This window comes from Hesperophylax consimilis, chromosome 1 (genome assembly GCF_061612785.1).
Source record: "Hesperophylax consimilis isolate HC1 chromosome 1, BYU_Hcon_1.0, whole genome shotgun sequence".
Lineage (NCBI taxonomy): Eukaryota > Metazoa > Arthropoda > Insecta > Trichoptera > Limnephilidae > Hesperophylax > Hesperophylax consimilis.
In genome coordinates this window covers 33,315,634-33,342,677 of record NC_142836.1, presented here as the reverse complement: position 1 = coordinate 33,342,677, position 27,044 = coordinate 33,315,634, and the positions used below count along the sequence as shown (strand labels likewise).

General features: G+C 34.3%; 1 protein-coding gene across 1 annotated transcript in view; it reads right to left on the bottom strand.

Annotated features, from left to right (window-relative positions):
* nord (neuron derived neurotrophic factor nord) overlaps positions 1 to 27,044 on the bottom strand; it is a 61,760-nt gene that overhangs the window by 12,667 nt on the left and 22,049 nt on the right. The window contains exons 3-6 of the mRNA XM_089632812.1: positions 22,711 to 22,826; positions 13,043 to 13,137; positions 12,312 to 12,460; positions 568 to 815 (exon numbers count right to left, since the gene is read on the bottom strand). Coding sequence (XP_089488938.1) covers positions 568 to 815; positions 12,312 to 12,460; positions 13,043 to 13,137; positions 22,711 to 22,826 — 608 coding nt within the window. The remainder of the gene's footprint in view (positions 1 to 567; positions 816 to 12,311; positions 12,461 to 13,042; positions 13,138 to 22,710; positions 22,827 to 27,044) is intronic.

The window sequence follows — 27,044 nt, the reverse complement described above, 5'->3', positions numbered from 1 at the left end:
ATAAAAGTACTGCCCCAACACAGACTGGCCTAGTGAAGCGGGTTATGAGAATCCTCAACTTATAAAAGTACTGCCCCAACCCAGACTAGCCTAGTGAGGCGGGTTATGAGAATCCTCAACTTATAAAAGTACTGCCCCAACACAGACTAGCCTAGTGAGGCGGGTTATGAGAAATTTCAACTTATAAAAGCATTGCCCCAACACAGACTAGCCTAGTGAGGCGGGTTATGAGAATTCTACACTTATAAAAGTACTGCCCCAACACAGACTGGCCTAGTGAAGCGGGTTATGAGAATCCTCAACTTATAAAAGTACTGCCCCAACACAGACTAGCCTAGTGAGGCGGGTTATGAGAAACTTATAACTTTGCATTTCTGTTATTTACAATTACCTAATTTTTATATTCTTTTCTATGGTTATTTTTATGTTTCTAATTTATAAACCACCGAACACCATATATGGCACGTATTTTTAGTTATGGTTGTTAATTTATTACAATAAGGAAATTATTATTATCATGATGAAGAACAAAAATATAATACAGATAAAATATAATGAATGTTAAACCCATTTTGCTGACGTTTCCCCCGTGCGCCACCTTCGAGCGCGGTGGCCTCTGCTGCCTGTTCTTGGGGGCCCTTTCTCCTGTTGCTCTCCCCTCCGTGGTTTCGCCCTCGGTAGCTACCCCCGTCCCCGCCGCAGCCCCGGGCTCCGCTCCGGTCCCGTAGCGGTCCCCGCGGGCCCCGCAGAGGGACGTGTAGTTTCGCCGAGAGCTGACCACGAGACAGTAGTCGGTAACGTGGGGATCTATGGGGCTAGAATAAAAATTACGAGTTATTTATTTATTTCTACAGACATGCCAATAATAATAGTTATTTTTCTTCTTTTTATGGTGTTTTCTTTATCAGAGGTTGGCTATAATAAGGGAAATCTTGCAGTCTGCACTACAGAAGAGACTCCGAGGTTGCGTGGTTACGATCCATGGCTATTAAATTTTGTATCTAACGTTTTCTTCGAAATCGATTCTTCAAAATCGATTCTTCGTAAAAAAAAATCTTCGAAACTACTGAATCTTCGACAAAGTTTTTTTCGACCATGCAACTTTTCGAAAATCTAATTTAGTCGAATTTTAAATAACCCAAACTAACACACCAAAACCCTGTTTTGTGTATGTTTACTTACTCCCGACTAAATAGTAACTTTTTTAGACAGCCTTTGCATAAGAAAATTCAAGAATTTGAAGAATTGCTTTTCTAAGAATTGAGACCTCGAAAAATGTGGACACGTGTATATCGAAGAACTGCCATTCCAAAAATATGCCCTTCTTGCAAATTGATTCCGATGAAGTAATTTTCGAAAAATTTAACCATCACCATTAAATTTTATTTTATCAATTACTGTTATTTCACAATAAACTCATCGAAAATTATATTTAGTATGTTTGCGGCACGTCCCAGAGTATTAAATACTTTCAGGTAATCCAAACAAAACAATATAAAGTATATTTGCGGCATGTCCCAGAGTAGTATATACTTTCAGATAATCCACAGAAAATAATATTTAGTATGTTTGCGGCACGTCCCAGAGTAGTAAATAATTTCAGGTAATCCAAACAAAACAATATATGGTATATTTGCGGCACGTCCCAGAGCAGTAGATACTTTCAGATAATCAAAAGAAAATAATATTAAGTATGTTTGCGGCACGTCCCAGAGCAGTAGATACTTTCAGATAATCAAAAGAAAATAATAAATAGTATATTTGCGGCACGTCCCAGAGTAGTAGATACTTTCAGGTAATCCAGAGATAACAAAATAATATTATGTCTTTCCCAGTACAGAGTGGTAATATTTTAATAATATAAACTCATCGAAAATAATATTTAGTATGTTTGGGGCACGTCCCAGAGTAGTAAATATTTTCAGGTAATCCAAACAAAACAATATATAGTATATTTGCGGCATGTCCCAGAGTAGTAGATACTTTCAGATAATCCACAGAAAATAATATTTAGTATGTTTGCGGCACGTCCCAGAGCAATAGATACTTTCAGATAATCAAAAGAAAATAATAAATAGTATATTTGCGGCACGTCCCAGAGTAGTAGATACTTTCAGGTAATCCACAGATAACAAAATAATATTATGTCTTTCCCAGTACAGAGTGGTAATATTTTAATAATATGAGAATCAACAGGCGCTTTTCGTTAACTAGGGCAAATTCCAGTACTACTTAAGGATAATGAATTGTCCTTAGCCTTAAAATGTATGACTTTTTCTTAATTCTAGTTCTCTCAGATGACAGCGGAAAAAGTTGTAAATTTTAAGGCTAAGACATTTCCTTATCCTTGTAGTACCGGAATCTAACGTCTAAGGTTTAGTTCGGTACTCTCACTTCCTTTTTATTTAGTATTCAAATTAGCATTATCCCCTTTTCAAGAGTAAAATTACTATAAAACAAGGAGAGAATATATTATTATTTAATATTTTTGAGAGAACCAATTTATCAAAGTTACGTATTGGAAATTATCTTATAAACAAGCAAATTTTGTGAAAAAATAGGTTGAGTATTTTTTTCTGATATTTGAGTAAAATACTCTGTTCATTGACTGGCTAAATAATTTTGTCAACATGTTAACGAAACATACCAGAGCATATTTATTATTATAAGAAAAAGCGTGAACAGGTCGTAACTCTTACTGGAATGTTGTCAATGGTGGTGTGGCTACGTTGAAATATTTTTTCATGCACCCATGAAGTGAAATATTATTGCTATGTTTACCGGTTGTAACCGGTACTGGTTGTGATTTTCACGATTTTATAATGTTTATAACTAGCGCAGATCCATGAAAAATCACGGAATAGTCTGACAAATTCTCGAAAAATCAGTTCCAATTTTGAAAATGGCAATTAAAATAATTTTTGTTAAAATATTATATTATTGTAGGTATTTTCGCTAGCCTGAATTCTTCAAACCATAAAATTCAATTTTGAAACGACATTCAAAGCAAATTTGAGTTCATTGAAAAAGATTTCACGAAGTAATAACTAACGTTTATCACAGACAACGGACATTAGAAATGAAAACAACCGAAATAAGGATGTTAGATTTGATTGGAGGCTTTGCAGAATGTATTGCAAATGCATATAGTACAAATTACTTCTCTTATGCATGGTTTGACGGAAAGGAAAATGAAAAGACAAATAAAAAATGGATAAAATGATATGTTGTTGCTTTCTTCAGTTCTCAAAAGTTCTCTTCAGATATTAAATATTTTTATAACCAATTTAACGAGGGTAGCCACACATCCTTCCCAACCTTTTTCTCCTCCTCCCAAGTTTCTTTAACCTTATATTTCGTTTAAATTGGAGATGCCACCTCTTGTGCGGAATCTTTTTATGATGCCTGAAGTTTTTTTGAATCCTGTATTTAACCAAGGATCTTATTTTCTCACGATTGAGATGACTTTGTTAACGTTCCTAGCATATCTTCCAATCACGGTGGTTGTGTAATGATTCTCCGCACAGCGCAGTGTAAGGCTTGACGGTACGTGTACAATAGTTAGACTTCGTTATCCGCTCGGATTGGTTCAGTTTTTTCTTCTCGCATGTGTGGATTATGGTTCGTTTGAAATTCTCGCAGTTATCACCGATATTATAACTAGGTATGTGACTTTCTACTTGCTGAACTTTTTACTGGCTACCGATTAGGAAAGCTGTGGCAATTCTACTCAGCGTCGGAGCTTATTGGTCACAGCTCTCGAGAACGCTTAGAGACGTGTGCAGAATATAAGATGGATTATTGTCGTAACACTGTTTTTGTGTGAGTGTGTAATTTAACGAGTGAATCTTTTTACAGATGTATGTTCTTAGCTTACTTGATATATGGGTATAATCAAACGTTGTTGACTGAGCGTAGTGAAGTCCTGTTTCAACTCGACAACTTTGCATTTCGTCTATCTATAAATTTGTTTGTGTGTTCCGGGTCCGGTCAATCCTGTCAAGATGCTTGATAGTACCTTTTTATTCCGCCATCACTAGGTTAGGACTGTTTTTTTCAAATCGAGAGTACCTAATTAAGCACTATCAAATATAACTTAGTTTTAATAATGAACATATTAATATACCTAATATATGTAATATTTGCGTATGACCTCCATTTTTCCACGTATCTCATATTGGGAATGTTTTATTGGATAACGTCTGACATATTAAATTACTTTTATTAATCCAGAGTTGTATTGCAAAATACGCTATCATATTTTATCATTAGGAATGAACATATATTTTTTGAAATATTAATATTTTAATGCAAACAAAAAAATATATTTTATGTGGCTCATTTTACGTTTATTTAAACTAAAATTAATGACAACGAAAATAATTAAAAGATACTTATTTTATTAGACAAATGTATTAAAAACGTTAAGGTCATCTCACTTTTTTGTCGTTTCATACAAAAATAATTCATAAAAGTCTGAAGTTTTTTTTCAAATTGCGGTCGTTATCTTTGGTTTCAAAAAGGTGCATATTTTATTCTTTTTATGGTTTACTTCTAGATTTGAATATAAAACATTGAGTTATTTCTTTCAAACACCGTTTAGATCAAATTTCTCACCACTATAGTAAGGAAGTCACGACGATTTCCGTGAGACCATATGATTTTTTCCCAAAAGCAGAACAAATCAAACTTTAAAGAAGGGTTAAATAACAAATAATATCTCTGCAAAACTTAAGGCATAGATGTATTTATTCACGCAGTATTGATTTGATGAATCTAAAACGTTTCTACGATACATTTTAAAAAACATAACAAAACACGATTTTGATGAGCCGATGAACCGATCAATTTATTGTCCTAGCTAAATTATTGTTCTGTTTCACGACTTAAGTGAATCTCACCCTATCCGTTAAGCTGCGTCGGCAATCTCAAAGCCACCGGACAGCTTTTTGTTTCTCTGTCAATGTATATAAGTCATTCAAGTGTGGATGAACCGCAGTGGGCCTGAGAAATGAGCCAATTCGACGCGGAATGAGATTTATCCCGAAACTGCGAGTGTCGGAAACACATTACAGCACTCTTGACACCGCTGACCTCCCATCACTGACGAGAAACCAATTATTTGACGGAAAATCCACCACATCATTATCGCCGAACACTTATCACAGTTGGTCGATTGTTTTACTTTGAAGCTGGCATTTCAGTATTAGCTACCTACATACAGGAAAGTATTTAATAAGTTTTTTTAAGAACAAATCTTGTTTTTTATTTATTTTAATTTGTCTAATGTGGAACTAATACGCCCCCTGGTATATTGCGTGATCGAAAGAGAAGGGGAAAGGAAGGTTGAGAATAAAGTACCTGACTGTTCAGATCTACAAAAATTCTAAAGCCACGTCAAGCTTCATTTCGATTCCCAATGGTGGTCTCCTATCATGACAATTTTGAAAGTACACCCTTTGGAACGATGTACTAATAAATGTATTACATTTATTTTATAAGATTTCTTATTAAACTTCTATGTTTCAAATGAAAAAATGACAGAATAATTTAGGTTGGATCTTATTTGGATATACTTAGTACCTACTCACAATATTTTGGTGCACCGTCGCAATTTTTTATTTTTTTTTTTTTTTATTTATTTATTTATTTAATTCAAAAAAAACAGTTTTTACATAAAAAGCATACTCTGCACATCTCACTAGGGCATTCCTGTATCAAGATGTGCAGCTTTACAGTAATATCATTTAAAAAATACATATATGTAAATTTAAAATAATAACAACATTAAATTAAATTTAAACAAAAAAAGAAAAGTTTATGACACGGACGTTTCGAGACCGGTAGACAAAAATAAACAAAATTTTAGTAAGAAATGTATGAAACAAACGTTTTATTTTTTTAACTTTAAGTCAAAATAAAATATACATCCTTTTTTCTTTGTTGCCATTAGGGTTTGCTAGGGATTAGGGAATGCAATCCCGGTATACCGGGATCCCGAAATACCGAGATCCCACAGACATTTTGGGGGACTAATCTCGGTCGAAAATTTTGCGGGATCCCGCTGGACTGGCGGGATTACAGAGAATTACCTTCAATTCACTTACAATGCGCTAATGACTATTGTGCCAACCAGCGTGGAAGCTGAAGGAGCTTTTTCAGCCGCTGGCTACCTTGTGTCCAATATCAGAAGCCGTTTATCAGATGACAAAATTAATATCATCATGCAGATGCTCGATTCCTATATAAATTAATTAATAATAATATTCAATGCCCAGAGTTGCTAAATAATATTAAATTTAATGTGCCTGCACGTTTAACACGGTCTTCTATCCTGTTTAAAATCGATCAAAGCAAAACGAACTGTAGACAAATTCTTGCCTGAACAGAATATGTAATAATTACAATAACATATTATTCAATATCGACATCTTCAATTGCGAATTTACTAAATATAAAATGACCTTAAAAGAGTATTTCACTGATGTTTCTTGAATTGATGTTTCTGATGTTTATGTTTCTAGTATTTATATATTTATAATCCTGTTATGGTATGATTTATATGCACAACATTGTCTTCTTATGGTTATGGTTATGATATGATTTATATGCACAATATTGTTTGTATTATTATGGTTACCAATGTATCGATAATCTTTTATTTTATATAAATTTTAGTTTTTTTTTTCCCCTTTATTTTTGTTGTATTATTTTGTTCTATTATTTTATACAATTCTTTTATTTTATATAATTATAACTTCACATTTCTCATAAATTTAATTATTTCTTCTAATGCTGTCTTACGTAAAGTCACAAGGAGGAAATCCGTAACTGGTTTTATTTTGGCTATTTTACTTATGTACAATCTGTAAAAATGTAAACTGTTGATTTCCCAAAAATGAATAAATAAATAAATATTTAAACTTTTTTACGAAGCTATTTCCACAATAATGTTTAATTAAACATATGATGCTCATTGTACAAGAATATTGTTTATCGTGTGAACGTTATTATTTAAATTTAAGTTTCAGTTCAATTACAGTTTCAGTGCCGGCAATCCCTGCGTTTATTTTATTTTCATTTGTGTACATATATTTCTTTTACCCACCTCACTAGACAAAGTCTGTTCCGAGGCGAGTATGTTATGTAAATTTATGTCTTATCTTATTCATTGCCAATTTATGACTTAAACTTTACCTATGTCTAACTAAAGGTATACCTATTAATTAATCATTTAAAATGTCCCAAAGAACTTGTTTTATTATAGGTATACATTTAAAAGTATAAAAACAAGGTTGGTAGATCGAGGTCTTTATTAAACGATTGATTAGATATCTAAGTCCACTCTGCTGGATCCCGCAAATACCTGGATCCAGCGGGACTAAGATTGTTCAGTCCAGCAGATACCTGGATTGACATTTTCTTGCGGGATTGCATTCCCTACTAGGGATACAGCACTCCAACAATCCCGCATCCCGCAATGTCGTGCGATTTTAGCAATATTTGATGCTGAAATGATGCAGAACATGCTGAAATGATGCAGAAACTTCAAGATCTGGAATCGATTTTGAAGAAAGAGATGTCCATTTTGAGAACGGAGGTATCAGGAGGATATATAAATGATGTTACCTTTGCAATATCTTTTTATAATACGTTAACCAAAAATGACTGATCCGAAAATTTCTATAAATGACTTGTACCATAGATCTTTTTTAAAAATGTACTAGTATCAAATACAGATCTAACCAAATAATACAAAAATGTTGGCATTATTTCAATACACCCCTTAAAAAAATCCTACAACCCATGCGGGATTTCTAAGTTTATCCCACAGGATTTCTAAGTTTATCTCGCGGGATTTGTTGCGATGAAGCCAAAGCTTTGACTTCAGCTTTAAGATGTCAGTAATGGAATTCAAAACTGCGAACTGTAAAATATCAAATAACGATTCCTACATCATTAAAGTTTGCCTTTTTTGCATGAAATACGAGCTGTCGCGTTCGTGAACTTGTGCGATCTTAATTATTGGAATACATAAAGACGTACAATGTGATTATTGTACGGGTAACCTTCCCAGATATAGGTCATTTTTTGCAATGTGACAAAGAACAGAGGAATGGCCGTTATATTGCACTCGTTTCGTGTAAAATAGTGCAGAAAAACTTCCAATTCCTTGAAAAAATTGTTTTAGCAGATCTTGCAATTACGACTTAAGAAATTAGCGGGCTTTATATATATATATATATATATTTTTATTTATTTACAAACATTATTTTTGAATGGTTAACGATTAGTAATGGCTCTAGTTTAACGCGTGCATTAAACTTTATGAAACATTGTAAGTACAGTAAAACTTCCGAAATGATTGGGTGGTAAAATAAGTACCGCTATTAAAGTTGCACATGATTCTGGACCAGTGTTCGCATAGTGATGCAGGGTAGTGGACAATGTCATAGCAACATAAACATATTTCTGGTTGGCAAATAGGAATGATCTTATAATAAGGTCAATCCCACTCGGGTCGATATGAAATCAACAAATCCCAATTTGAATATTTACCAAGATTTCCAAAAAAATGTTCAAAAATAATTTGTATACCACAGTTCTAAACCGTGTGCGAGTCTACGCAGCGGAACTTTCCACAAAATTGTCCACATTCTTAATGCTCGCGGCCGATCGACCAGTGAGGCAGCGGTGTAAGTTCTGTCAGAACCCGCCGATCAATCAAATGGTGTTTTAATCTCTTGGGTTTGTAATAGTTTTTAAATTACGATTTATTAATTCTATGTATAATATAAAATAAACCTTATAATTTAAGAATCAGCGTTTGTTGATCCATATGAATAAGTTTTTTAAATAATATTTTATGATATTTTTCACTCAAGTTCCTTATTGGAATGGGCTAGCAGAATAAAATGGCCATTACAATTTGGAAGGCTGGTTTGGGTACCGCCGCCCCGAGAACCATTTATTGGATAACCAACACATCTGCCAGAGGTCACCCCAAGTTTTGAACGTTTGGTGATTTTAGCAGGGGTGCTCGGGTACATCGGATGAGGTGTGTTCAGATGCGCCTGCCCACCAGCTGGATGGCGTGCCAGATCGGGAGAATATTGCAGGGGTGCTCGGGTACATCGGATGAGGTGTGTTCAGATGCGCCTGCCCACCAGCTGGATGGCGTGCCAGATCGGGAGAATATTGCAGGGGTGCTCGGGTACATCGGATGAGGTGTGTTCAGATGCGCCTGCCCACCAGCTGGATGGCGTGCCAGATCGGGAGAATATTGCAGGGGTGCTCGGGTACATCGGATGAGGTGTGTTCAGATGCGCCTGCCCACCAGCTGGATGGCGTGCCAGATCGGGAGAATATTGCAGGGGTGCTCGGGTACATCGGATGAGGTGTGTTCAGATGCGCCTGCCCACCAGCTGGATGGCGTGCCAGATCGCGAGAATATTGCAGGGGTGCTCGGGTACATCGGATGAGGTGTGTTCAGATGCGCCTGCCCACCAGCTGGATGGCGTGCCAGATCGGGAGAATATTGCAGGGGTGCTCGGGTACATCGGATGAGGTGTGTTCAGATGCGCCTGCCCACCAGCTGGATGGCGTGCCAGATCGGGAGAATATTGCAGGGGTGCTCGGGTACATCGGATGAGGTGTGTTCAGATGCGCCTGCCCACCAGCTGGATGGCGTGCCAGATCGGGAGAATATTGCAGGGGTGCTCGGGTACATCGGATGAGGTGTGTTCAGATGCGCCTGCCCACCAGCTGGATGGCGTGCCAGATCAGGAGAATATTGGAGAGACCCCTTGACCTATCCAACTGGTCTCTCGACCTTCGAAAGAAATATATTCACACGTCCGTCACTCTTGGCTACACTGATCCCTAGATTGCTACATAACCCTCATACTTTTTACTTTCCCAGAGCTCCCTCTCTTTCCTTTCCATAAAAAAGGCCCCCTACACAGCATCCCTAAAGATGACTTGGGCCCTGAGAAAAAATATTTTCCTTAGGCCCTCCTGTGTTGGGTTGGTGTCAAAAGAAGAGGAAACCGGCGGAAGATGGAGGCAGACAGGAATCTCCAAGACGTGCCGATTTTGAATATGATCCTAACGCCGACAGAAGGTGTTATTGTAAACATTTTGAGATATAGGAACATCCCATCAACCTCTCATAAACAGCATGTATTAGCCAGATTCTGGCACTTAGAATTGCTGCCAATTTGAAGATGTTTAGAGAAAAGAATTGCTCCGAAGAAAGGGTAAAAGATCACTAGTGGAATGGACTTATAAAGGAGGCTAAAGCTCTGCAATGGCTGTGAGGCCGTCGAAAGCACGGATGAAAGGATGTCATGCAGGTATTGTGATTCGTGCACATCTTTTACTAGGCAAAAAAAGAAACGATAACACCATTTTATATTCAAATTAGCACAGGAACTGACGCGTTTGCGAATATATTTCATGTCACTTAGCGCTTTGACTTTCAACAATTATTCTTGCTTATAAAACTTTGAAAAGACTTTCAGTATGATGAATAGTCCCAACCACAAAACACAAGAAGTAAAATCAGAGCAGCTCGCTCAATATTCTTAAACAAATTAACCTTCTCCCAACCTCTTGTGAGAATGTGTCGACTATATAACATCTGTAGTGGCAAGATTCCGGACACATTTAGTGATTGACCACAGAACTTTACAAAATTTCTTGAACCCCTTGTTTTAATTGTCTTTGGTTGTTGGTTGTGTAAAATTTAAAGCGCGTTTAATATTAAAAGGGTGATTGTTTCATGTTTGCGCCTTGCTGTACACCGTTATTAGACGGTTAGCATTCATTTTTATTTGTAAATTATTTTGTTGACTCCTGTCTGTTGTGTACATTAACAAAATAAACTCAATTCAAAGCCTCTTTATTCTTGACCTCATAGATCCATCAATCAATATGATGATGTTCCAGAACGGTCTATTTGATACCCTGTCTAATGATTTAACTACTATATCTCCATCAACTTTAAAAAGGTTGAGGCAGGTGTGTTTAATTTGGTTCATTCATTTATGGAGGTGGTCAAACTATGTAAACCTATAATTTTTTATTTGACCTATGTAATATTAGACGGGCGTTTTCAAGTTCACTTAGAGAGCATTTTACACTCGGTGAACATAATATCGTGTTTGGTTTCCTGTAAAGTATTCCTGACCTCGTCAATAAATAATAATGAGCGTAGAGTTGACATTGATCTTGACTTAGTTTTTTCTACCGCCTTCGCAGAGTGGCTATCAATGATAATCGTCGTATGCGAGTATATAAGCCTAATAAGTACTAAAAAATTACACAATGCAAAAAAAAGTGAACTGTTTATCGAAGTTGCGAGCAAATTCCATGTACATGTTGTTTATTGTTTCTTTACATTGTATCTTTTTTTACGTTAGAACTCTTAACCTCACTAGGACAAGCCTTGTTGAGGTAAGTATTAATTATTAAGAATTACGCTTGGAGCGGAATTATGCAGATTTGGATTGGAGTACAGTTAACGTAGTCATCATTTTTACCGATAAGGTGACGAGATTTCGTTTTTACCGCCAATGGTGAAAGCAGCACTACTGCACTCCGGCGGTAGGACTGTTACCAAAACCGTTAAGCCTAAGATTTATAACAAATTTCTTTAAGTTTTTAATACATTTGTAATGCCGAAATGGTAATTATATGAAATTCTCTCGATAGAAAAAAGATCGCAAAGTAAGGTTCGAAAAATTTTAAAAACAAGTTTTGTTCTGTTATTTAATATGTTATAGGTATGAAAAAATCACACTGTATCTTTAAATGCAACTAAAATATTTTTCGAGAGATATTGGCTCATTTCAAACGAGTCGTGTTTAGTTAAATATTTTCAGCATATTCGCTTAATTATTATCGTTTTTAATATTAGCGCGCTCCCTCTAACATTCGTATTTACATATCTCTTTTTCAAACAATATTTGAAAGCTTACTACGGGGACTTAATGGAGTTTTCTTTTTTGACGAAATTTCGGTGAAAAATACATACCTTCATTCCATTTGGTAACAGGATAAAACAGAATAGCGACAAAAGGGAGAACTATAAATTAATAGGTTAGGTAAAGTTAGGTTGGGCGAGGTTATTTTTTTTCTTCACTTTTCTTATATATTCTGTTTTGTTACTGTTTTGCGTTGTCATGGAACCACCCTAAGATTTTAGTGTAACTGAGTGATTATCTCTGATCCCACTTGTATGTAAGATTTATGTTTTTATGAGTGATCACCGCTGATCCTTCTTGTATGTTAGATATGTGAGTGGTCACCTCTGGTCCCACTTGACGGTGAGCCTCTTGCGGCGCTGCCTGCGTTGCAGACGCATGCGCGGCCGCTGGGCCATGCGCGCTGCGTGCGGAGGTTCCGGTTCCGAACTCCCGAAAAGCTGCAGGTAGGTCCCCGAATCCAAAGCCAGCATCTTTTAAATTAAACAAAACATCGTGAAATTTTCGTAAATACGGTTATTTTATTGGAAAAAATAGGAGTAGTATTCGGATCGCTCTCATTATATTGTGAAATGTGCTAAAAACTAGTAGTTCCGTGACGTCGCCTCTAAAAAAGATCTGTTTCTAATTTTCTCTTATTTAATAAATCAATACCATCATTTCCTCCCAGACCATCAGATTTTTAAGTGCTTAAATACCCACCTAATAAATATTATAAATCATGTTTATATTGTATGTAACACTTTTTATATAAGATATTATTTGAAGGCCTCAGTACGGGTAAGCCAACCAGGGAGGCCAACATTACTGAATAACTCTGAAATGTAAAAAATATTGTACCAAAATAATAAAAAAAGGAATTACACAATTTGTCATGAGAATGCTTTTTTCAAACTTTCTTCAGGCAGGCAGGTACCATAATATTAAAAATTGCGAATATGAAGTCCAAACAAACACGACGATTTCGAAATACAAAACGCTCGGTTTGAAACGGGACTTTGCTACGCTCAATCAATATAAACATGTTGAAAGATTATCTCATGTTTTTGGATTACCTCTATTATGTACTGTCCAATTTGTGCAGAACTGGTGTTGAAGGTTTCCATTTCACTGCTTTTAAATTCCATGAGAAGTGTTGCATTCTTCAGACCTGTAAAAACATTGGCACATTAAACAAATTTCTCTTCAATCAACGCTGTAAAACTAATTATTTCTGAGAAAGGATTATTTTTATTATTTTAATAGTTAGAGCCAAAGATTGGTGTAGTTATAGTTACACATCATAGTAGTTATACACAGAAGAATGAAGCGCTTAGGAAGGCAAGTTTGGGGAGGTGAAGAAGTCACCAACCAACGCTTGCGAACTACTAATAAATCACGCCCCTTTCCGTGCATGGCAACAGGCGTGCGTCTACGTTTTTTTTTGCTTTCATTATTGCCATAGACAGTCATCTAAATACATGCATCGCTTTTATTGCTTTTAATATTAAGTAGAGGGAATTTGGTATGTAACATGCAAATTTAATGTAGCTATCACAAAATATCACTGTTAGTTTAACGGCAACGACAAAGAATGGAAAAAAAACAATGCAAACATGACGTACAATTTCTACTGGCAAACATAGAGTAAAATATTAAAAATAATCTTAACAAAGGTTATATTTTGTGAGGAATATAAATATTTTCGTTCAATCTACTGGCGACCACTTTCACAATACTGCACGAACACAGGATAATAAACACCTTTACCGCATACCCGTACTTTAGGGTGGTCCCTCAGAGCTTTTTCCGAATCTAGACGCGTAGGACTGCTCGATTAAAAAAATCAATATCTACTACTTTTAGTAATAACATAAACTATTATTTTTTAAATTTATTTTTTAAAAGGAAATCTACAGTTACATGAAATAGACAAATTTAAAAAGAAATAGGGTATACCGAGGCTATTCGGATAATTTTTTATGTTTTCTTTAAAAAAATTAAAACTAATGCATATTAGAAGAGTTTTATTGCTAAATATTAAACTTTGACCTTTTTACATGATTTAGTTTTATTGGCAATAACATAATGTAACTTAAAAGAATATATATGATTAATCCTGTAGACCTCACCACTGATCCGAATCATCACATTGACGGCGAAAGTACGCTGCATCTACCTATTCGCGATCGACGGTTTTTTCTCTATATATATATATGTACAAAGGGGCTACTTTATACATTTGTCTCCTTACCAGATCACCAAGCATGTTTATTTATTTAAAAATCTGATACACATATATTTTCATTTTTTTTGTAAAATTTTAAATCTCGAGAATTTCACAGGTCTGCGCTAATATTATTATATAACATCCTCTTCAAAAAAAATCATAAATTGCCTAAAATGTTTTATTTCTATGACTTTTGGAGTCACTGAAACCTTAAAAATAATAATAATTAAAGGGCGCTGTACAATTTGTCAAGAATTTTTAGGGTATATTTACTACCTTATTTAATTTTTTTGATTTTAGTACCGGTTGCGATTAGAGAATTTTAGCAGACCCATTTACAACATGTTACATTTTTTGTCACACTACAGATAGAAAAAAAAAATGTATTATAGAATTTTTTTTCGTAAAATCTCTCAATTTTCACTTTAAACTAAAAATGTGATTATAATCGCAAATTTTCCCAAATATCTCAAAAAAAAAAAACTGCACACATTGACGGCCCACCCTAGTATGCCTACATCCTAAATGGTACCAATGCACCTTGGTGTGAAATGTATCTTTTCAGTGCTGTCAACAGCCTTCGTCAATATTGAAACGTCTGCAGCGACGGGAATGTATGCATTTGTTGGGTAAATATTGCACTTACATATTTATCAATAATTAGCAAAGTGTCAGCTGTGGTAGGTGGTAGGCCTTTGAATGTTTGCGTGAGGTAAATACAATGAAAAATCATTCCTGCTCACTGGGATCATAAATTACCATTCGATGTGAATCTTATTTTTAAATTTAATATAACTTTGCCGGGTGTAAGAAAAATATTATTAAAGATTGATATTTCTGTTAGATATTCTTAGAGCTTAAATTGAGAGAATGCAGAAGTAATAAATTTACTTTGAATAAATGGCCCAAAGCTTATAAATTTTCACAAACAAGTTTTACTTTAGTTTGGGGAGATGAAATCCGTATGGATAGTTTATATAACTCTGAAATCTGTTTTCTGAAGCAGCAAGAATTCTCTAACGTTGAACTTTGGGGAGACGAAATCCGTATGTATGGATAGATTATATAACTCTGAAATCTGATTTCTGAAGCAGCAAGAATTCTCTAATGTTGAACTTTGGGGAGACGAAATCCGTATGAATGGATAGATTATATAACTCTGAAATCTGTTTTCTGAAGCAGCAAGAATTCTCTAACGTTGAACTTTGGGGAGACGAAATCCGTATGAATGGATAGATTATATAACTCTGAAATCTGTTTTCTGAAGCAGCAAGAATTCTCTAACGTTGAACTCTTGGAGACGAAATCCGTATGTACGGATGGTTTATTAAATCCTTCTTTAGCCAACGTTTCGGACAGCATTGCAGTGTCCATCATCAGGGCAGATGTGTTATTTGAGGTTGTGGTGAAATGTGAGCTTATGTATGAGGTTGTGATACCGTGTTGCCAGCTCCAACCATCTGAGCTAACATTAACGTATCAGTTTTTGATTGTTATGGATGGTTTATGCAACTCTGAAATCTGATTTCTGAAGCAGCAAGAACTGTCCAACGTTGAACTTTGGGGAGATGAAATTTGCTTACATTTTTCTGTCCTAATTTTTATATCATCATAATTATTTAAAGGTAAGATCGATTTCGAATGCTTTTGTATTTATCAGTTGTAATATATAATTTGAAAAAAAAACTCGAAGTGAGTCGAAACTCTGGCGTATCTGGTTAGTGAACCTATTTTATCTGCTTGAATGCGTTTGTATGCAAACGTAAATAACGAATGGACGAAAACATGTAAATATTTTGCAACAAGTTGTAAGATGAGCCATTCTTTAGAATAGGTCATTCATGAGCTGCTATCCCGAAGAAGTCAGTTCTTCAAACGATTCCTTTCTTAATCACAAGTTTAGTATGCGGGTCTTCGTTTACATTGTTATCCCTTTCGTACTTTGTATCTAAAGCACTGTTTTGCATTATGTTAGTGCATGAGTCAATATGTGCACGGTTTTTATACTGTCTCTCCTCTGAATGAGGAACTATAGTAATTTGTTTAATACTGGAGTTGATAATTGTTTTTGTTTATTTAACATTTGGGAATAATAATAAAATTTGATCTTCTCTGTTGGCTGCAACGGGCAAAACAATACACTATTTATACTACACTTCACATTGTTTTTTTCCTTACAATACCTACCCAAAATTGGACAATTGAAGAAGTCATAATTATTATCTGTTTACAATATTTACTATCGAACTTAAATGAAAACATATTTTCTTAGATTTTTGTCCTGATTATTTATCCATCTCATTTTGAATCAGATCAACGTTACAATAGTTTTCAATCTCTGCATATAGCTTCATAATGGCGCTGCAAACGGTTAGAATGACGTCAGGGGCATTTGGGTCTGTTACCGGCGTGTGTAAATAAATTGAATAAACACACATAAATTTCACAATAAATACAAAACAATAGATATAGGTAGGTACACATAAATAGTTCCCGAGTGGTGGACATTTTCAGTATTACTGTGACCACCATTGAGAATAAAAAAGCTGCTTAAATTATTGCTGGTATTATCCGTGTTCAGTGAATAGATCTGACTAGTCAAGCACTTATAAACCTTCCCCTTCCCATCCCCAACCCCTCCAGTCTTATAATATAACCAAAAATATTGTGGATGCAATGGTGCCAATGGCTCTAGCTAGCTGTGACCCGGTATTAAAATTTATAAAAATCTTGCAAAAATTGTTTTAGAATCTCCGTTACTTTGAAGAATTTTAATCTTCTTGAAGTATCATGAATGAATTGTAACTACTAAATGATAATCTATGAGTGGTTAGCGTTTCGGGAAGCACGTAAAATACTGAATACATATACAAAATATAGGTAGGCTCTGAAATATCCCTGAATATTCCGAAGGTCACGGGTGGCGTCTAATCAGTATACGCAGTTGAGCACGCCTGACTGATATGACCATGACCAGGGAACCGGAGACAGGGGACCGGGGTATTGACCTGGAAAGGTTCGTATTATAATGACGTATCGGTCAACGCATAATATAACTGAACTACTTTGTTAACGCTTCGTGATATGTGCAGGGTTGTCAATGCATATCTTCTAAAATACTGACAATGGATGCTAAAAATCCCCAAACTGGGGAGAAAAAATAACAATTCCCTACAAGTTCATTTATACTTGTACGTAATTTAATTTTTTTATTTAGTCGTATTTGGATTCTCTTAATTGCAATTGAAAATTTTATTTTTCAATATGGTTGGGTAATCAAGAAATGCTCTTATGGTATTAATTACGTCAGTTCACATATTGTAGAATCTCTACACTTTCTCCACATAAAAGTTCTCACCACAAAATACCCAATCGGTTAAAATTCTTAGAAATTCCCCTTGATTTTGGGAATTCCCCATGAATTGGCAACCCTACTTATGGGAGGGACATTCATATACCCTCATAATAAATGTTATTTACTTTTTTGGAGAACGAATACAAATCAATTACCCTAAATTCATTACTATTTTTTTAGGGTAAAACTTACAACCTTTTTAGAAAGGCCCACAATGTGTAAAATATGTATGTACTTAGGTACCATTTCTTTAGTGGATAGAGAGTTTTGAAAAACGAACGTTTTTTAAAAATAATATTGAACTTCACTTCGTTCAAATAAATCAATTAGTTTATTAAATAAATAGGTACCTATCTAAACAGTTCTGAAATAATTAACTATTTATTGAACACTTTCTGAAAGCAGTTACGTAAAATTAATGACTCTAATTACTCTAAATGCATTTTACAGAAAGTCCTACCTGACATCGCCCGAGATTTAAGGGGTTTAGATAAAAGAATTCATGATCTGCTCTTTCATAGAAGGAAAAAAAACCCTTTTGAAAGTTATGCTTCAAAATACTAAGATAAATTATTTGTTTGCGTCCGTAAACATTGTTGATTCAATTATTTTTTTAACGGTAAACTAATGTTTATAAGACAAGGTTTTTTATGCATAGCACAAAGGATAACCAATTATCAAAAAAAAATATTGAAGTAATAGTATATATTGAATTATTTGGCGTGTTGGAAATAAGCCGAAGTAGCTCAGTAGTCCAGAGCACCTGACTCTACATCAGAAGGTGCGGGTTCAATTCCCGTTATCGGCATTTATTTTTACTCTCGAGATATTTGTACTCCAGTATTGTATTTGTACGCCTTTGTTGAAAGAATTGGGTTTGCATACGAACAAAACTATTCATATTCATATTGCTTATGTACTAACGCAAATAAGTCATCTTAATATTTTAAAGCATAAATAGCGCCATCTATGAATTATGATTTTTTTCGTATAAACTTAAGAGGAACGGCTGCGCGACCTTTTTCGTACAAATTTTTCATAATTTTTACTGTTAAATGGACACTTAAATGCGCCCATGACGGAAACAAAAGTTTGATATGATGTTTTCATAATTTTCAAATTACCTCCTTATACCTAGTTTCAATATCAAAATAACAACACCTAAGAGTAATTTCATAATACAACTCCCCATCGAATTCCGATGCCTCGCTTCGATAGCCTAGATAAAGTCCCCTACTATATAAAATAGAGCACATCGTTATCGCTCAAATAATATATTGTAATTTGTTAATTTATCGGCCAATAGCAAGCCTGAAAAGCAAAGTGTAACAAGATGAACTTAATAACCCAACTATGCGAAACTAGTGAAGATCGTTCATTTGATGGCAAAAGTAATTAAAAATAAATGGTGGTAAAAGTTGCGTGACGTAGTTGTTTTCATAGAAAAAAATTAAAGATTTTTATTAAGGCGATGCCATACGTAGTAATGCAAAATCATGTTTTTTGGTTTGAAAATTTGGTCGCCTAGAAATGTTTTAGATGCTTTAATTAAATACTGCGAGTAGAATACATTTTTGCCTTTCAAATTATCGAGTATTTTTTAGATAAGTCTTTTTATAAGCCCAGAAAAAAATAATGTATAAGGCCTATGAAAACTGCTTTAAAGTTCAAAATCTCCTACTTACGAACCCATTTTTGGTTATGATTTTATTGAATAATGTGGAAAATTAAGTTATTTATAAAATGATCGAAAAAACAAAATTGAACATCCACAAAATAAAATAAAAAGCATTTTTTGGCCATGTTTTTTTCTTACATAAATCAAAACAGGCGGATGGTGTTAAGCGGGAATTTAAACCTTATCGCCATTTACGTAACGGTTATTATTGATAGCGGCTCAATTTTAAATATTACACGATAGTGCATCGCCTTAATTGTTATTTTTATCGAGACACGCACCGCCTTGAAGCTATCTATTAGGTAAAGATTTTTTTTAATATTCAGGTAGATGATGAAATTGTTAATTGTTAATAATGAAGTCCGCAGAAGCCTGTAATGATCTGCCCTTTCTACTTCAAACTTTTTCCTTCTCTTTTTTCTACGATAAATTTTCTTTAAGTCCCATAGGTAACTTTTCCATAAGGCTTTGGTTATGTATATATCCGGGGTAGGAAGGTCCTCCCTGCCGTCTTTCAATCCCTTGCCTCTCTCTTTATTACACACCCCTTCAAGTGTGTACATCCTAGTTTTTCTACGTGACGTACGACCTTGAACGTACTCATTTCACGTGACGGTTCAGTATAAAAAGGCTTCACCGAACGTTGTGTTGGTTTTTTGTTTCTCGGTTTAGAAACCTAGCTATCTATGTATGTGTGGTATCCCTTGGTTCTTTTGAGATAGAGTGAGTTGAATCCATTACCGCTGTGTTTTAAAGCCATTTTATAAACCTTATCTTCTAAGTCGCCTGCTCCCCCAACTAGCTACGCGATTCTATCTATCGTAGGGTAATGTGAATATAATAAAGTGTTAGATTTTATATATGTGATATACATACGATAAATTTATGGTGTTAGTTGTCGGCGCCATCCATGTATATATTTTGGGAGGGGAAGGAGAGGAAAGGAAATGAATTTTTTTCAAGTTAAGATTGGCTCCTCCTCTTTACCAAACAAAACCGATGGATGATAATTTGAGCAAGGCGATCGATATCTGCGTGTCTGGATATCACAACCGGCCGGGTCTCCCCTTGTTCCAACCGACGGCAACCGTCACGCCAGAATAAAGAAAACCAGGTCTCATCACCAATTTCAGAATTGCCCCAATCTCATACACCTCCAGGAAAATCTACTTTACTGAGTGTAGAAGGGGAAAACCATGACATCCCTTGTCACGAATCTAGTCGCGAAAATGTGACACGTAAGGTCCTAAGTTACGTGCCACCTCTAGAAAACGTTGTAACTCCCTCGTCGTCGGGGATTTACATCCCTTTCTAGGTCAATAACATAGATAACACACGACGATCTTGTCGACATTTAGCCTGCTTTTTAGCGATAGGTTGTGTGCCTACCCATTCAGCCAATTATCATGTGAGATATATGTAAGGTCTACTCGAAATGCCAAATTTAGGATGAGGACTGTCTGTATTTTAATATTCGGTTCTAGTAATTATTTTATGAGGTTACTAGCATCCTCGTGTATTAGGTATGGGTAACTTCTACTGAATACCTATCCTCTCAAGTAGGTATAAACGGATAATTGGTGTGATTTTTGCATTTAATTTAAAGAGGCTGCCTACCTCTCGAAAGGTACCTGTTGAGAAAAGTTGTTCGGATGGTAGTTTTATTTCGGAGATTACCATCTCCCTCTTTTTGACTCTAGATTTGTTTTTGTGCATCCCAATTCGTAACTTAGAAAGTCAAACAATATATGAAAAGTATTAAATTAGAAGGTCAAATAACAGAAGAAAAGTATTCATTCTGTTTTGTCTGGTTGCATTCGATCGCTTTCTATTTGGGCGGTCATACGCTAGCAAAACTTCTCCTTCGACTGACTGTACACTGCTGTAGCTCATAGTGTTCGCTGTTTCAATTGTACGCCAGTGTTGTGGTAGGTACCCTGTAGATAGGTATTTTTATACTGCGAATTTATATTGGTTGGCCTAATTTGTAATAGGTATTTTATGTTTCGTCGGCGATTCAATACCTACCGCAGGGACAACGTCATGATTTGATTTGTAATGTTTTAAAAGAATAACAGTTCGGCAGGTAGGTAAATTCTCGATATTATGACCCTCGGTCCAAGGCGTTCCCCTAGAACAAAAGTTATCGGCCTACATATGAAAAGTCGTTGACTCGTCTCTCGCTCACAGCTGATTGACAGTTCGCCTAGCACATCCCTTTTAATGATAACATTATTTGGGCGGCAGGTGTCGTAAACTTAGTTCCTGTACCTCGGTTGTATCCGTATTTTAAAAGGGTCCTCTGAAATTTAATAAATAATATAAAAAAACTCACCCAGTTAGTCATCTCTCATTCTCAGCGTGAAGCTTACCTGGTTACACTATATAGCTAAATCACTTTAATTTTCGATCTCCTCCCTATCGGTTTCTTTCCTCATTTTAGCGAAATCCTTGCAATCTGTTCAATTTTGGTCCCCTCCCTACGCTTATAAAAGGGTAATTAAATAATTCTGTAAATACAATTGTACCTCCCTAATCTCTGTTGGGATTCGAACCCGAGTTTATGATTTTTTTAATTCTCTGGATTTCGGTCTCCGTGGATAGAATGCCATCTCGTCAAATCAATTCCTCCCTAGCCCGATTAAAACACTTCCTGCCTTTAAATACGTTCACTCTATTTTACAACGCAATCATTATTATTATTATTTTCATGTTTTTAAAACAAGTAATTTAGTTTGAACTACATATTTACGAAATCACGTTTAATTTAACACATTTTATATTATAATCGCGATCGCCCAACCCTTAGCGCCCCTGGGGTGATTTTTCACAAAACGGCGCTCTACAAATTATCCAATTATTATTATTGTCATTATTATTAATTGTATTCTCACTGAGTCGAACCACTTTCACTTCACACAAACACCGGTTCAATAATATTTCACTTTAATTCAAAAACCAACAAAGCTTTCTAACACCATCTGAATTCACTAATTAACTGTAATCTCACACAACACTTCTGATTTGTATTCATTTCTCGGAGCTGTCAACGTATCCACGTTCAAGAACTGACTGCCCGTATTTTATCCCTTTCTGTGGGAATGTGTTTACTTAAGGCCTATAATCTATCCCATGTTGCTAGTCTAGACAAAAAATTTTTAGAGCACGTTCGTTTATTATTTATCGTTTATTTATGTGGATATTCAAAACATCACAAGCCTCTACCTGATATTTCTAACTGCCTCAATTTTATGTTTGAAAAATGATCTTCACAAAACTGATCTATTGAGCGTCGTCGTGATGATCTTTCTGAGAGACAAATTTGCTCAGCGCAGACCAGCAAAAGATAAAAAGCAATGCTTGTTCTTATCATTCAACTATGAGATTTTATTCTCTTTTTGATAAATGTTTTCTTAAACCGGTATTAATTTTAAGATTTACACGCCCTGTCTAGATAATAGTTTGTCGATGGATGTCTTACCTGCCGCAATGGAGTGATTGTGGGGCACATAGAAGACGGACCAGGTCACTGTGGAGGAGCAGGGCGTCAGGGTGATTGAGAGGGGGATCCCGGCACGCTCCGATATCAGCACAGTCCTGCATTATAATGTTATAAACATAATAATTTCAGTTGTTGGTGCATGGGTAAGTTATGTGAAATATTATTATTGTAATTACTTATCATATATATTTTCAGACAAGTGATAAAGTAGGTACCAACATTATTGCTTCAAGTTTATTGATCCTTAAATGAATTAATAGAGTGAATATACGTTACTGAGACAACACGCCTGTTTCACCGAACAAGGTGCATTGGACATACTTAAGCGGCTCGTTCATTTACATATTATTTGAATGCCTTTCCTTTTTATAAGGGGTGCTACATTTTTGTTCAATTGATGTGAACTCTCATGTATGGATAAATAAAAAAAATACAAATATATAAACACATTATCTAGAAAGACTTAATTTACAATAATCATCATTTTGCATAAACAAGTAAGTGACATTTTACCCTCGGTATTCCAATGATTAATAGACTTTTAATTACTGTTACTGTTCATAATTTAAGGATTTTATCATAATTTTTCGATTAATTTATATTTTTGAATAAAAAGAAACAAGTATGATTTGTGATTTTCACGACCAAAAGTATTATAGTGATTTGTTTTGGGGTATTATACCGTGTTGCGTTACCTCCTTCTTTAGCCAACGTTTCGGACAGCATTGCAGTGTCTATCATCAGGGCAGATGTGTAATTAATGATTAATTAATAAGTCCGAAACGTTGGCTAAAGAAGGAGGTAGCGCAACACGACATAATATCCCAAAAACAAATCACTATAAAAAAGAAACAAAACTAATCACTGCTTATAAATACATGTATCGCCTATAAACACAACCACGTGAACACCTCAGCACAGGTTCTCCTAGTAAGGTGTTAACAAAGCACATCATTTTTCTTTCACAGCCACGTAAACACCTCAGCATAGGTTCTTCTGAGGTTCCTTGTGAGGTGTTCATAAAGTACATAATTTGACATTAACAGTATCACCTACAAAAAAACCCACTTAAATCAACGATATAATAAATATTTTTATGTAACTGTGCAAAACGATTTATCTGTAATGTTGTTGTAAAAATACATTATACAGTATCTGTTTTTACAAAAATCAAAGAGCAAAAATCAAAGAGCAAAAATCAAAGAGCACAGAGAAAAAGATAAGGCTGTGACTGAGACTCGAAACACAAATGAAAAGGAAATATTACAACGAAGAGTAAAGCTTTAATAAATAAATATATTTCTATTAATATTGATACGACCATAGCGATGTTAGTGTTTAGTAACGCGACGTTCAGACCCCACCCTTATCACCCCAATTCCCTTCCGTCTCACAACAATTTTTAATTTTTTTAATTCAATTTTTACATTCAGTACATACAATATTATAAAAATAAATAAGAATATTGGAAACTCACTAAGGCGCAGCCTGTGCGTGGGTAATATAGTTAAATGCATTATATTATTGTACCTAGAAAGAAACAAACTGTGGACATATAAAACAAAAAAATATTACAATTTGTCTATGCGGTTTGTATAAAAAATGTTTAAAATAGTGTATTGTGAAGTTATAAGTGCTTAGTGTAATATTAAGTGGATAGTTTATGAGAAACATAAAGTGAAAAAATTAAATAAAAAAATAATAACATTCACGACATAGTTTCATTAGCTCCGGGGTTACAAAAGTGTTTTAATATTTTATATTTTTGGTACGGATTGTAAGTAAATTTATAAGGCTTAAAGCTTCCACATTTCTCGTTAAGTGACTAATCCCAAGACCAAGAACTTTGCTGGCGAATTGCGCGGAGCCAAAGAGCGCGTGCAACATTTCGAGGTGTTAAATAAAACAAATTTCACAAAACGTCGACATTCTGCGATTAACATCTTGTACGCGGAATTCGGAATGGGACCAGCCAAAACCTCAAAAATATGTTTTAATTTTACTTATTTATAATTATTTGTTATTCTACGATAAATTATATAAATTGGATATGCTTTTTAATGAAAAACAATTCAAAAATAATTCAAGCCTAAATGCTTCCCTTAAGAGACTGTGTTCAACATATAATAATATTCTCACTGATTTCATTGTAATAAAAATAATTCTAGCCAAAATGCTTGCTTTAAGAGACTATGTTCAACATATGATAATATTCTCACTGATTTCATTTCAATAAACGTAATTCAAGCCAAAGTGTTTGCCTTAAGAGGCTGTGTTCAATAAAAGCAATTCAAGCCAAAAGTGTTCAACATTTAATAATATTCTCATTGATTTCATTGCAATAAAGTAATTCAAGCCAAAATGCTTGCCTTAAGAGACCGCGTTCAACATATAATAATATTCTCACTGATTTCATTGCAATAAAATGAATAAAAAAAAACTCAATTAAAAATGTATTCACTTGTACACCAATTAAACCAAACCATATAAAATGTATTGTATGTATGTATACATTATGTAATGGCGTATATTAAGGAGTATCTCTTATCTTGTTATAATTATATATTTTTTATTTAATATCTGTTAATTTTATATATATATATATATACTGTTTTAATGTTTAATACGTAATACATAAGTATAATGAGGAAATCTATAGTTGGTTTCTCAGTTAACTAAATTGCACCTGTATAAACCAACCGTATTGTAAGTGTTGATTTCCCGAAAAAAAAAATAACATAATTAAGATAAAATTTCATTTTGATTGATATTAGAAAAATTGTGTTATGATATTTTAATATTCTAGCAGTTTTATTTTACTATTGTAATGTTATTATGTATGAAGAATGATGATTTATTGTTCAAACATATTGTACATTAATCGGTAATATTTTTTATCCAACATAAAATTAATTTACAAAATATACACCATTTAAGGGTAAGATAATTTGTGAAATAATATTTATTTGACAATGCAATAAAAACTTTTATATTATAGACAGTGAATTATAATATATTTTCATTCAACAAATTTTTCTTTTAATCTAATTTTGAAGGTTATATCCATCAATGTAATATATTATTGAAGAAGAAGATAATACTAATAAATCTAAATGAAACATTAAACAGAACAAGACACAGAAAAATAAAAAGATAACGGTCACAACTGGGAATTGAACCCAGCATCTCTTGTTATAAATCATTCGACCATTGGGACCTATTTAGCGACAATTTGTCGATCTCGTATTTCAAATTCAGAGCTAACAAATATCTTCTTGCAACTAATTGTTCCCATATTTTTGGCATCTACCTTTTTAAATGGAAACAAAGTTTTTAATGAAATTGGTTTGTAACCTAGATAGTGTCTCGGATAAACATATCCTATTTTTGATTTATATGGAATACCTCGATTTAAAAAAAATCTAAATGAATATTCAGGAACCACTTTTTCTTTCTAACTTATTTAAAAGGTAAATTTCTTCAGTTACGAGGTTTTCCCATTATTGCGATACAGCGAAATGTTAATGCCACAACTACTCCAAACACAGTGGTTCTTGTTTGCTTGAAGTCGATGGACAGAATAATTGTTTTTGATTTCATCCTGAAATTGCAAATACATTATTCGACTGCTTACTAAAAAATCTGAAATAAATTTTTTACTAAAAATAAATACATTTCGTAAACATAGAAGAAACAAAGATCTCTCTCTTCGGTTGAATTATATTTGTTTTCCACGTTAACATGACATTTAATTATGTAACTATATGTGGTAAGAGTATCATGCACCGGGATAAAAATACTGTGTTAAATCGATATCGTTTTTTTAATTGACTCTCAGTATCATCATTTAAAATCGAAACATTGCTTGAAATGGCTTTATCAGTGTTTGGTAACTAGAACTTAATAGCCAGGTATTCCAAATCCTTATCTTTCCCATCTCCTAACCCAATTAGTTACCTAGTGGTACTTTCAAAATTATTAAAAATACCACTACAAGAAAAGATTATTTCGGATAAAAATTTCTTTGAAAAAGTGTTTGAGAAAAGCATAACGAAGTTCTTTTGATGGTGTAAATTAGGGGTTGATAAGAAGATTTTTTTAAACTTAACCAACTTTACACTACACTGGATATAGTTGAATAGAAAATAGCAATGTTGATATTTAACTACGTATAATGACAGTTATTCAAAAATTTTGACCTTTTAATACTTTGTTATTATGCTCCTGATGCTTAATAATGTTATAATAATAATAATGTATAAAGAGGGTTAAAAGAAAAATTTTCCTTTCCCCGTTTCTCTACCCCAGTACTT